Source organism: Chaetodon trifascialis, chromosome 19 (assembly GCF_039877785.1).
Source record: "Chaetodon trifascialis isolate fChaTrf1 chromosome 19, fChaTrf1.hap1, whole genome shotgun sequence".
Lineage (NCBI taxonomy): Eukaryota > Metazoa > Chordata > Actinopteri > Chaetodontiformes > Chaetodontidae > Chaetodon > Chaetodon trifascialis.
In genome coordinates this window covers 14220703-14234115 of record NC_092074.1, presented here as the reverse complement: position 1 = coordinate 14234115, position 13413 = coordinate 14220703, and the positions used below count along the sequence as shown (strand labels likewise).

Genomic DNA, 13413 nt, shown 5'->3' with positions numbered 1-13413 from the left:
GGAAGTGTCCTTGATCAAAGCGTTGCACGCTCTGTGCTAAATGACTGTAATTCCACGTGTAAGCTTAAGCATTATAATTGCTTCACAGCTGCAGATAATTCAACATTTTCAAGGCAATCATAGAGACCAGACATGCTTATGTGAGCATGTGTCTTAAAATTCAAATCAGCCAAATGTATGTACCAGCGTTTCAATGGGATGGACATTCAAATGGAGATGCTTGATTTGTGTGACTGCAGTGTATGAATATATGTGTGTGCATCTATGTTACCTTGACCAGGTTGAGGATGATGATAGGAGAGCCAAACCGCTGCAGCATCTGGTCAAAATGGAGGCCAGCTATATGGGCATATGGGTCAGCTTGGTCCACTGAAAGAGAAGTCAAATCGACCGTTTAATATCTAGAACATTCGGGAAATCACATGTTATCAAGTAAAAATGATACCGTACCTCAGGCAATTGCCTCGTATCTGGATATCTCTGCTGTAATACGTTTTTAACAAAATTTCCAGTTTAAAGAGGAAATTCTTCTTTTTAAATGCATCAAGCTTCTTTTCAAAATTAAAGCTTCTTCACTCAAATAAGAGTAAAAGCAGGTAGATGAGGGACCTTGTTTTAATCGGGACAAACTGTGTCATAGAGCCACACATGCTTTATTTCACTGTTGCATTGACCTCTATTTTTCCCATTCCTCCTTTACTTCAAACTCAAGTATAAAGCCTCCATTTGTCTGGGAAGCCCCACACCTGCGCCCTGCCATCAAGTTGGAGCAGTGAAGCAGCCACAAGAAAGATTAGAGGAAGTAGGTCACAGTTGCCCGTTTATCCCACACGGTTCTCAGACACGTAGTTCTCGAGTTCCTTCCACCACCGTTTCATCATCATTTTGTCCACGGCAATTGTACTCAGGCCTCAGGGCACATGAGAGCTTGTGTCAACATGAAGAGACGACACCCTATAACATTCTTACTGTACTTTGGGAAGGGAATGTTGATAATGACGATGATGATGAAGAAGAGTCACCTATTAAGGTCATCTCCTCCACAACCAAGACATTTGCCCACTCCAGGCCAGTCATAAAGACTTTATACATACACTTATGCAACAATGACTATTGACCGTCATGGCAGAGACGAGGCAATGGGCGCTGCATGGTGTGATATGGTCGCCTGTACTCTGCATGCACAGACCCTCAGCTCAAACTGGCTCTGACCTAGATTCTTCTAATAGGTGTCATTCTATGCAGCCCACATCACAATCAAATAAATATTACAACTGTACTGAATGTAGGTTTTATGTCAGTTGCATAACTCTCAAGGTGGCCATGGACTAAGAAGGCCCAAATGAAAGGATGATTATTCATCCTTTATTGGAGCGAAAATAATTTAGACTTAGTCAGCTTTTATTGTCATTCAGTAGACAGCAAGTGAACACCGAATGAAATTTCGTTTGCAACATATATGTGCAATATATATACATATAAATAAAAAAAGTGTGTAGTGATATGTACAGGTATGATAAAAGTATGTTAAAATAAACAGCAGAGTATTGTGGTAGTAGCATAAATATTTATTAAGGTTAATACTAAAGTGCGGTTGTGAAGAGTGACTTGAGGTGGTAACAATGGTGCAAAAAGTACTCATTTAGAGTTCAGCAATCTGATGGCCTGGGGGAAAAAGCTGTTGCAGAACCTGGAGGTCCTGCATCGAATGCTGCAGAATCTCTTTCCAGAGGCCAGCAGGGAGAACAGACCATGGTGGGAGTGTGAGGAGCCCCTGATGATGTTTTTGGCATGGGACAAGCAGCGTTTGGGTCCAATGTCCTGAATGGAGGGGAGAGAAGTCCCAATGATTTTCTCCGCTGTCCTCACCACTCTACTCACATTCTTTCAGTCAGCAGCACTGCAGCCTCCACACCACACGAAGATGCAGCTGGTCAAGATGCTCTCTATGGTGCTTCTGTAGAATGTAGTGAGGATGGGCGGGGGCAGGAGGGCTCTCCTCGTCCTGCGCAGAAGGTGCAGGTGTTGCTGTGCCCTTTTCAGCAGTGACGTGGTGTTCACAGACCAGGTGAGGTCGTCTGTGATGTGCACCACCAGGAACTTGGTGCTGCTGACCACCTCCACAGCCGTGAGGAGAAGTGGAGCGTGGCTGGGCTGGTGCTTCCTGAAGTCGACAATGAGCTCTTTTGTTTTATCCACGTTCAGGATCAGGTTATTGTCTTTGCACCAGCCCACCAGCTGCTCCACCTCTTCTCTGTAGGCCAGGTCGTTGTCGTCCTTGATGAGGCCCACCACCGTTGTGTCGTCTGCAAACTTCACAAAGTGGTTGGTGGCAGCCTTGGGGATGCGGTCATGTGTCATCAGGGTGAACAGCAGAGGGCTCAGGACACAGCCCTGCGGGGAGCCTGTGCTGAGGGTGATGACACGGGAGGTGTTCTGTCCGACTCTACACGGGGGGGTACTGAACCCCAGGGGTCCCAGTTTGTCTACCAGATGCTGTGGAATGATGGTGTTGAATGCTGTCCAGAAGTCCAGAAACAGCATCCACACACAAGTGTTTTTTTGCTCCAGGTGAGCGAGGCTCAGGCGGAGAGGAGAGGAGATGGCGTCCTCGGTGGAGCGGTTAGGCCGGTAGGCAAACTGGAAGGGGTCAAATGTGGGGGGGGGTCTGGAGATGATATGCTCCTTTACCAGCCTCTCAAAGCACTTCATCATGATGGGAGTGCGTGCGACGGGTTGGAAGTGTTGTGGTCTGAGGTTTCTTTGGCACTGGGATGATGGTGGCAGACTTGAAACATGATGGGACCATGGTGGGGGTGTGATGCAATGAGGTGTTAAAAATGTCCGTTAGAACGTGAGCCAACTGATCTGACACATTCAAATAATGTCAAATTCATTATTGAAAGGGAACAAAAAGTTCTCTGAGTGAGTGTCACTGTATGTGTTTGATTGACAGCGGCCCACCGGCTGGGGCGTGAACAGACCAAAACTCAAAGCAAACTTTCAGTGAAACTGTAGCCATGGGCAGACAGTGTTTTGTTAGCAGTGCGGTGTTGAACAGGAAGGTCCACACCACCATATAAACCGACCAAAAGTACAATCGTAGGTTAGTTTTTAACATAACAGGGAAATCTTGCCCTTTCTTACTCTTGTGTCTCTATATTGAATACTTCATGAATCTGCTGCTAGCAGCCAGTTAGCTTTGCTAACAGGGGAAGCAGCTATCCTTGTACACCAGCACCTCCAAAGCTTACTAATTAACATGACAGACATGCCTGTCTTTTTGCTAAGCTAAGCTAACTGGCTGCTGGCTGAAGCTTCATATTTCATCTCATCTAACTCTCAGCAAGAAAGCAAATGAGAGGTCTTTCCAGAATGTCAAACTATTTCTTTAACCTGTTTAATGTGCTGCAGTCATCTATCCTGAAAACTGCCAGTGGTGCACTTTTCCATGGTGGATGTTTGTTTGGTCTCTCACTCAAACATCCAACAACCAAGACGTGAAAGTTACATGAAAACATGTCCTCCATCGACACAGTTGGAAGACAAAAGACATTTTGACTGATTAATGTAAAGAGAATGGCACCATCATAAAACCAACAAATGAAAAACACAAATTTCACCCAAGAGTTCCTGAAATGTTGAACTAACGTGAACCCAGTAGACCAATGCCAAGGGCAAACTGTGTCAAACTACATGTTGTGTACGTGTAGTTTAACACAGTGAAACACAAACTGATGGTGCAAGAATCGGGCAACATTTGGGAAATGTCAGATAAGGACTGTCTTTAAGGATCAAAGTGGGAGCAGGGTGATGAGGTAAGCTGATACACAGAGGGATCTTAGGGACACGCTCAGTGTCTCTATCTCACACAAGAAAATGTCATCTGAGGATGAATTAAAGGGCAAGGGGGGGGTGCGAGCTGTGTATTATAATTTGATACAGGCATTGTACAAAAGCACCAATATGTCTTCCTGTTTACATACACACACTAGAAACACACACAGCAGTCTTTCCAATGTCATCATCCTCTGGGACCTGATCACCTCTCTCCGGCCCTCTGGTTTTGTGTTTTTATCCTGCTCATAATAAGACAAGAGAATGGATACGAAGATGAGAACCAAGAGGGGGGCGTCCTGCCTTCACCTATTTCATATTTAGTTTCCTATGTGTCCTATCGGTGTTGAGAAGAATGGCCCTGGTATAAAGCCACTCTCTTATTTTAATGCAGTTTTTCCAATTACATTCTTCCCTCGTCCCTACAAGGTTATTTCTGGTCCTCGACAGCTGTAAGAATGAATACATTGAGCATTATAAACATAAATAGTTAAACACCCACTGTGGTACTGAATACCTAACCACTCACTGAGGACACATTAGTATCTTTCATTTGTTACAGGTCTTTATGCATGGGTAAAGCGGATAGAAGAAAGATGTTCCAGCAAGGCCTGGGCAGCCAACCATCTACCTTTTCCATTATAAAGTAGATGTTGGGCACCTTAAGTAGCAAAAAGGCCATTAATAACCCAAGCCATGATACGTTTTTTACCTCTACTAAGGTTATTTTTTCGGTCTGGTTTGTTGGTTGTAAGGACTCTTGGCCTTGGCAGAGAGTGTCCCTCTAGTTCTTATTGAACAATATATCAAAAGATGTTTGATATCTTGTAAAAAACAACTTTGGAAAGATAGTTGGTTATCAGGAGTCTTACATCGTATTGGGGGTTTTGGCATCATGGTGGAAATGTCCTGGGACCAGTAGAGCGGGACTGAGCCTCGCACCTGGACGTATGACGAGTAACTTCCTGCTGTGAAAGACATAACTGAGGCGTCGTGGACGATCTGCTCGGTCTCAACCTCATTCGCCACATCTCCCTGGAAACGACCGAAAAACACAAAGAATCAGGAACAAGGTTGAGCAGAAAATCTCACCACGAGGTCCATTTAGTAGCTGCTCTGGAGCTTTCCATCGTATCACATGACCTTTATCAGCAGATGGACACGATCAAGATCAACATGCACAAGAATAAGGGCTGCACTCGCTTCAGCTTCACTAGCTTCATGGGTCTGCCACTGTGCATGCTGGCTCACTGACATGGCTTACTGATACACCTGAATGGAACAGAGCCATAATTCACAATATTTATTTCACCTGCTCTTTTCCTGTCTGCTGTGACAAAGGCCAATCAGACAGTCTACTACAATGACAAGTAGTTCCTCCTTTGGCCATCATAGCAGGAAACTGTGAAAACTGTGTCCAACTTAATTTAATGTTGAAAGATGAAATCTATGGTGGTTCCTTTAATTCCTCTCTCCTGCCACCACACACCCACACACACTCATGCATAGTCAAGGAAGAGGCAGTGGGTCAAATTAACCCCCTGTGATCAATCTGAGTCATCTCAATCATCCCGGTGGCCCTCAGCCCTGTCTCCACTATCTATTCTTCCCTGTTGCCTCGGCAACTGCTGTACCTCGCAGTTGGCTCCTCTTTTAAGGAAGCGGGTCCCGGCAAATTTGCTGGAGCGCCTGGCAATGAGGGTGATGTGAACCGGCCGGCCGTAGATCAGAAGCTCTGGAGTTGGCGGGTAAAGGAGGAATAACACCACAGCGCTAACATCACACAATCCCCTGTTTGCAAATACAATATTCACATTCATCAAAGTTCTTAATGTATAATTCTAAATTTGTCTTGTTTGTCATCCTCTTGTACTTTCCACCCTAAGCACACTCATTCAGAAATGATTATTCATTAATATTACTGACATCATTATTATCATCCCTCATGTACTAAAAAGTACATGTAAGTGAAGGAAAAAGAGGCATTTTTAGTTGGGACCAGTAGCTCTATAGCTCGCTCTGTCAGGCAGCCTGGCCACAAAAATACCCCCACCCTTTTGTGGCCACAGTTTTCAACCTAGGAGGCTGACATTCGGCACGGAGGTCAAGTGTGTGTTTGTATTCATGCCAATTTGCCAAAAGGGGGAATGCTAATGGAAGTGGCCTATTACACAAAGGCCCATAACTCCAAATAAATTTACAGACTTGCATACGATTTTGTGGAAAGGTTGGTCATGAGCCAAAGGACAATGCCTTCATGCCATGTGAGGTCGTGTATACGTGAATGCATGAACGTGTCGATGCATGCACGTATAGGGTTTTAGCTATTGCTAAATCGTGCTTGTTGGTTTAATACTAAGGTGATGGAGATGTTGTGGTGCAGGTGTGTAGCAAATTAAATGAAATATGTTACTTGCTGAAAAACATGCTCCATTAGCCAAGTGAAATCTTGAGCTATGCAATATGAAGCAATCAAATAAACTATTATTTTCTATTTTTGTAGACTAACCATTTCACTAACTACACTTATAACTCTTAAAATCTAACTGTTTTGAAGTATTTAGCATTTTCCTTTACATCTGTTGTGTCTAGTGATATGTCATGACCTATGAATTTAATACAAAACATTGCAAAGATCCAAATCACATCTACCATATGAACATTATGGGAAAAAAACTGAAGAATCGTACAAAAGTTCTTCTTCTGTTTCCTCCAAATAAGCTTTTTTGTCCTGCCTGCTTGCGTATCTGCTACAAATTTCAGCATTTACTCGCTATTTTATCGCTGAATCCTCTCTTATTGCATCAATCCATCCTCTCATGTGCTCAGAAAAAACAGTACTGAAGGCTAAACAGTTTCCAGGAATTGACTAAATTCCAAAGTGCTCACACTATGTCACTGTGGCAGAGCACTGACACAACTGTGTTGATACCAGTACTGGCTGGAAAGAGCACCTTAGCTTATTGGCTCCACAAAAGTTGACGTATAAATATCAATTCATGAAAAATAAATTACTGTTGAAATAAATAAAAAGCTAACTTTTTTTGACTGAAAGGCAAAGAGGCAACTATTTTACACTGCTAAACATGATTTATGCAAAGGAGACTTGATGGTAAATGACTGAAATCTGAAACGTGAACCTAAGGCAGACTTTCACCACAATAAATCAGACTGTTTACTCAGCTTGAGTCAGCCCAAAGCCCCTCTGCAGCAGTAACCCATGCATCAATCCTAAAAAAGCTTCTCAAAAAAATCCAGAAGAAATCATTCATGTAGAGTCTAATTCAAATCTCAATATGCCGCTTGTTTCTAATCAGAACTTCTAAGCAGAAGCTACGGTAGCACTGAAGCGAAAAGACAAACAAAAGAATATGTGTATGTGCAAACACGTGATTTGTCTTCAATCCAAAAAGAAAAACCGTGAAGCTTATCAGATTTAATATGAGCAATGATGCTGTGTCTTCCCTGCAGATAACAGATGGAGAGATTACACAAGTGGCACAAGTGTTTGCATACCTTATAAGCACTGCTTAATTGCCTAAAACAAAGACCAATTGCTTCTGCAGTTTTGTGGTGAATCACACACTCTCACTCACAGTGTAATCCACGTGCTCTGGCAGAGGCCACGCACAGTGCTCCTAGTGATCCTGAGGCTGAGAGATGACGAGGAGTGCAGAAAAAGAAAAAAACTGTGAGAGATGCAATTGCGTCTTCTATGAGTGTGTGATCGATCAAATAAGTCAATGCAGACAGACGCTCCAACAAGGTACTATGCAGTTTCTATGGGAAAATCTTTTAATGGGCACATTTTCAAAGTTTCTTTTAAACCCAAGGCAACAAGTGGACGGTGCCGACACATAGTCAGACAGGCAAACAATTCCATCATGCACAAATACAACTCGACAACGGCAAAAGGATACTGGACTGGCCACAAAAGCCGTGGATTATATACATGAGCCAGTCATGATGCACTATGTCCTTGACTCGTTCCAGCAGCTTTCCGTTCCACACGTACTTGTAGTACGGTTCGTTCTGGATGCCGTAAACCACTGTGGCGGAAGAGCAGGAACACATAAAACCTCTGGATCATTTTACTGGGTCAGACTCAGATTAAATTATCAGTTAGGAAACAACAAAAAGAAAAAAGATGAGGCAACACAGTCTGTCAAACAAGAGTGTATTGAGAAACATTCGTATTAAGATGCTGTATCTGGGATTAATCTCGTATCAAAATACATGTCATAAATGACAGAACACATCAGCCAAGGGAAGTTATTTTCAATGGATTTTCAATGTAGCTCAATGACTTCGACAAAACAGGCAGACCTGCAGTAGAACAGATAATTGACACTTCTGATGTTGAAAAACACATCAGTGACTTTCCTATTTCTAAAACAACAATTACACTGAAATTATCTTCGTTATTATGTGAAGAGGCTTATTCTTTACAAAGGCAAAAACACAGCACAGCATCTTAAATGACGCCACTTATTTGGTAAAAAGGAAACCTAGTCTGACTTTTTTTGATATCTGTTTTACTATATGAAGAATTGAAGGCTGTGAAAACAGCTTTTTAAATTTTCAGTAATGACAAAAAAGACGGAAAAACCCCACAGCAACAGCCAAGCATGCAGCTAAAGAGAGCTAGCTAATGTCATCAGGAAAACGCTAGCAGATACCATGGCTAGGCTATTTACTTAATTATTAGCCCTTATTGTAATTGACAAATATAAATGTTGATGAGCTGGAATTGTGGTAATTCATTAAGTTATTCCTCATAACTAAGCACACTGTAGCTTTGCTAAATGAGGCAGTAGCTACATCCAATCACGATAGACAAAAAAAACTAGCTTAGCTAAGGTAACTAGCTTTAGCAGATTTTTAGTAGCTCAGCTTATCACTTGTGTGGACTTCAAGCTCCTGTGTAGTTTAAATCACATACTTAAACACATCCAACTTTAAATTAATTTATAATATTAATTTCAGAGTAAATAAAATAGCTGTCGGACAGACAGGCAGAAAATTAGTCTCATTTAAGCTAATACCTTTTATTGCTTTTAATTAAGCCATGCTCCACCTCCCACCAGTGGTCTTCCAAGTTCTTCTCCAGCCAACAGAACAAATGAAAGGAATACACAGCAAGGGCCATTCATTAACTTCCACTTACCTTGTGTAGGCAAACCCTCATCTTCAAAGATGTCGAAGCTGTCCTGCTTGCTCTGTGTTTGTACCTCTTCCTCAGAGGAGGACTCTGGTGATGTCCACAGTTCAAAAGGCCTCTGCAGCAAAGTCAGGTTGTACTGCAGCGAATGGCTCAGGTCATAGCTGTAGCTGCAGGGCACAATGGTAGTATAATTTGAAACAGGGACAGCCTGTACAGTCCCAAAATGAATTTCAGATGAGGTCAAACTACCGAAATAGATAGTCACAAACAATTTTGTTGTACCATTGAAAACGTAAAGTATACTTCATGTCAGACAAGACTGATGAAGAAGTGCTGGCTTTTATTAGATTACATACACATGTACAATAGGATACGTGAAAAATTAAGATATTTTCCCTTTGTACATTACGCCCAAAAGCTCTGGAAGACACTAACTACAGATATCAGGGAAGCCAGCTCGCTGAATATTTTCAAAAGAAAGCTAAAAACTTATCTCTTTAGCATTTAACTAACTAGCTATGGTTCCTGATACAGGTCTGAAACTTTTGTGCTTTGCCTCACGCTTACGCACGGCTGCACTTCGTTTATTATTCTCCATCTTTTTTTTTTTTTAAACATTCATTTTTTAGCTGTTTTTATGTCCATTCTGTCTCTTGTGTGTAAAGCACTCACTTGGTGCATGTGATTTCTTTCTGGTAAAGCACTTTGAGCTGCAATTCTTGTAAAACCCTAACTCTTACGGCTTTAACAGATATATCATTTGCAAAGTATTAATTCAGTGAAAAACGACACTGAGACCATGTTTTTTTCTTCTTTTTCTGAGAGAGAATTTGGACTGTCTTACCTGAAGTAGAAGTTGCTGGATAGGTCCACGTTCTGAAAGATCCGCACATATCTAGGAGAGCAAAAACTCCGTCAGTCCAACACACGTCTGAAACAAGCATCACAGTAAAGTCATCTAGATAGGGAATCTATTCAGAAGTGCAAACATGATTCTGTACAATTGTGCCATATTTCTTTTTGAATTATTAATGTGAATATGATGCATTATTGATCAAGGATAATGCTGTGAAATAATCTAAACCAAATTGGAACAGTATATGAATTCATGCTTATTTTACTTTCCGTTTGCTTTTGTTATCCAAGCCGTCCGAATGAATTAGCATTTATTTCACGCTTTTTACTTTTGTGTTCATAAATGTGTAACTGACATTCTGCTGGAATTCTAACTAAATTTTTATTTTCCACGCTGATTCAGTTCAGCGGACAGAGAGTCAAGAGCTCTTTTCAGACACGGAATACTTCACTGGCTTCATCTATCTGTCAGAGTGATGGCTTTTTATCATTCAGACATACAAGCTATGACTACAAGCTACTGTGTTCATGTTTCTTGTGGCTTTATTCAGACATGACTGCACAGATTACAGAAAGGAAACCCCCTCATGCTCGTGTCATATTTGGCACCAGGTGCAAGAGAGTCAGCATGAAGAAAAACTAAAAATGTAAGAGACTGCTGGTTTGATCATTACTCAGTTGAGGTTATGTTTTTTTTTTTTTTTTAAATCTCCTTTGCCCTAGTTGTACCTCAAGGGGAAAAACTGTTCTCATAGACAGGCAAGAATCTCTTAACATTAAACTGATTTGATTTTTCTTTGTGCATAAAATATGATGATTGGCACATTTATCACAGATCTTAGAAGATGGTAACATTACAAAGCACGCGTCTAATCTCTCTTTCAGCAAGTCGTACCTTTTGCTGCTGCTGCCGCTTTCATGTTAATCTGATGGCACTGACTTCAGACTTGTGCTTTGTTGAAAGTGTCATGGAAATGTTACTGGGTCAGGTTGGTTGCAACTTTTATGTAAGAGTTGGGCTTATTCAGACACCAGAACAACGTGTTAAATAACCATCAGATTAACATAGAGGTGGGTGCATTTCTGAAAGTGGGCAACAGTTCATATTTGCAAGAGACATGCACACATACAAACATGTTAAATTAAAGCATGACTGTATGCTGCAAGTAGCAACACTGCATGACTCCTAAATAGAATGCCATAGTACCTTGCTTCATCAGGGTGTGTAACCCTGACCGAGTCATTGGGGATGTAGATCAAGCTGGTGTCTTCAATTTTGTAAATGGAGTGGCCGCCGATGTCGGCCATCTTTCTACGCTTGGTGATCAACACAATATAGTAGCCCTCGAGGAAACGGACAAACCCTGCGGAGAAAAAAAAATGTGAAATTTAAGATCTTTTGGAATAAACTACTCAAAAGCGATTTTCCTTCAAGGAACTTTCTGCTTTCTTTTCACCTTATCTCTGACATAACCTGAGTTTTTCACATGACCGCGCTGAGGGTCAGGGAAAAAAAGCCTCCGTGCAAGTAGATTTGTAGGTCAAGCTGTCTGCTGCCTGCAAATCAGCTGCAGCTTTGACAATAGGAACAAGTCAACAACTCCATTTGTGGAGGTGGAACATGAGTGTTTGTGTATCATACTTTGCTATATTACCTATACACTGCAATCCATTCAGTCTTACATAATTAAAATCTGACCCAGAAAGCATCACGCAACACAGCCAATGATTTGTTTTCAGCTTTTGATGAGCTATTTTTTCATCTGTGACACATAATAGATGATACATAATAGATGGTTGTGGATGATGTCTCTATGTGTTTTTTATCTGTCTGGCTGAATATTATTAGTAATAGCCGCCTTATCAATGCCTTCAATATATTACTGCTAAAACTAATCTGTTGACAGATGAGTTGTGTCTCAGACCCAATTGTGCAACAGAATAAGAAGCCCTTGCACATTTGGACTACTTATGATCACACACGCCCCGGTACTGTTGTGCTGTAAGGTGACTAATGAGGGTGATCAGGTTCATATTATGCTGACCTTCCACATAACAAAGAGAATGCTACAAATGCAGGCGCAATCACAATGATGCAGATAGATGGATACATAATCGACCTATTACATAAACAACTTAGTTAGTTTGATGAGCTCGTAATCAGTGCCATAAATGAAATATTTCAGTCTCCATATTTGCAAAATTCGGTCAACGCAGTATTTTTGATGTATAGTTTATGCTTCTAATGGACCGCAAGCACTCCACTGCAACAAGTGGTGGTAAATAAAAACTGAAGTTCCGAAGTAGCACCAGCAGTGATATACAGGATACATATTGCCTTTGTACCTTACCTGCACTGTAATGAGTAATGCAAAATAAAATAAAAACATTGTTCCGACTATCCCTTTTTGGGGTTTCGGGGGGGGGGGGGGGGGGGCGGGGTACACCCTTAGCCGGTCGCCAGAGCAACATACACAGACACACAACCATTCACACTCACACTCACGCCTAAGGACAATTTTAGAGTCACCAATCAACCTAATGAGCATGTTTTTTGGTTTGTGGGAGGAAGCCGGAGTGCCCGGAGAGAACCCACGCATGCACGGGAAGAACATGCAAGCTTCACACAGAGAGGCCCTGCCCGACCCAGGGATCGAACTGGCAACCTTCTTGCTGTGAGGCACGCATACTGCCTGCTGCGCCACCGTGCCACCCCCAACATTGTTAAAAAAAAATATCTCTCTCTCTCTCTCTCTCTCTCTCTCTCTCTCTCTCTCTCTCTCTATATATATATATATATATATATATATATATATATATATATATATATATATGGCTTTTAGCATGTTATTATATGTTTCTGTGGCTTCACTGACAAAAAACTCTCATTATTCTACCCAAATTTGTAAAGGACCCCTCCTTTGCAGGCTCCGCGAGACACTGACTTAAGTTGAGACTGAGAGTGGTTATTGGGCATTCATCTGAAGGATTTATAGTAAGTAATCCGCTAATGTATCCAAATTTGCAGGTAGGAGGAATTTTTCACAGCACAATGACAATTAACTTAACTTGTGAGCTACAGCCTTGTAAGAGAGCAAATTATACTTCCACAGCCCACTCATATTCTTTCACTTGTGGCGTTGAAGACCAACAATTCCTACGTAAACTCATTCTGTTTCCTCATGCTTGCAACGGGTCAGACTGACAAAACTGGCAAATGAAAGAGAATAGAAATATACTTACAATAATGGTACTCATTATATACAGTAATAAAGAAATGTCCCAGGCAAGTGGGCTCTAGGAATACACTGTACCCTACTTTCCATTTAACACACTGACTTGGGCAAGTAGTGGCTTGTGCACAAAGGTGACATTAGGGCACAGTGGAAAAAAGCATCTCATTTATTCCAGCAGACGTCAAAGTCACAATCTGTCTGTGTCAGCCCGACCGACCCATCCACAGCCTCGACAGCGCTGAATTATCTTAGATGTGTTACTATTATGCCTTGAAAGGGCCTAGAAAACATTAGTCGAACAACTGCTCAGAGCTTTCTTTG

General features: G+C 41.7%; 1 protein-coding gene across 2 annotated transcripts in view; it reads right to left on the bottom strand.

Annotated features, from left to right (window-relative positions):
• The window catches only part of fig4a (FIG4 phosphoinositide 5-phosphatase a), a 49478-nt gene that overhangs the window by 30675 nt on the left and 5390 nt on the right, over positions 1–13413 (bottom strand). For both annotated transcript variants that reach the window (XM_070986771.1, XM_070986772.1), the window contains 7 exons: positions 11064–11220; positions 9846–9896; positions 9005–9168; positions 7758–7886; positions 5472–5572; positions 4710–4872; positions 272–369 (listed from right to left, as the gene is read on the bottom strand). In XM_070986771.1, coding sequence (XP_070842872.1) covers positions 272–369; positions 4710–4872; positions 5472–5572; positions 7758–7886; positions 9005–9168; positions 9846–9896; positions 11064–11220 — 863 coding nt within the window. The remainder of the gene's footprint in view (positions 1–271; positions 370–4709; positions 4873–5471; positions 5573–7757; positions 7887–9004; positions 9169–9845; positions 9897–11063; positions 11221–13413) is intronic.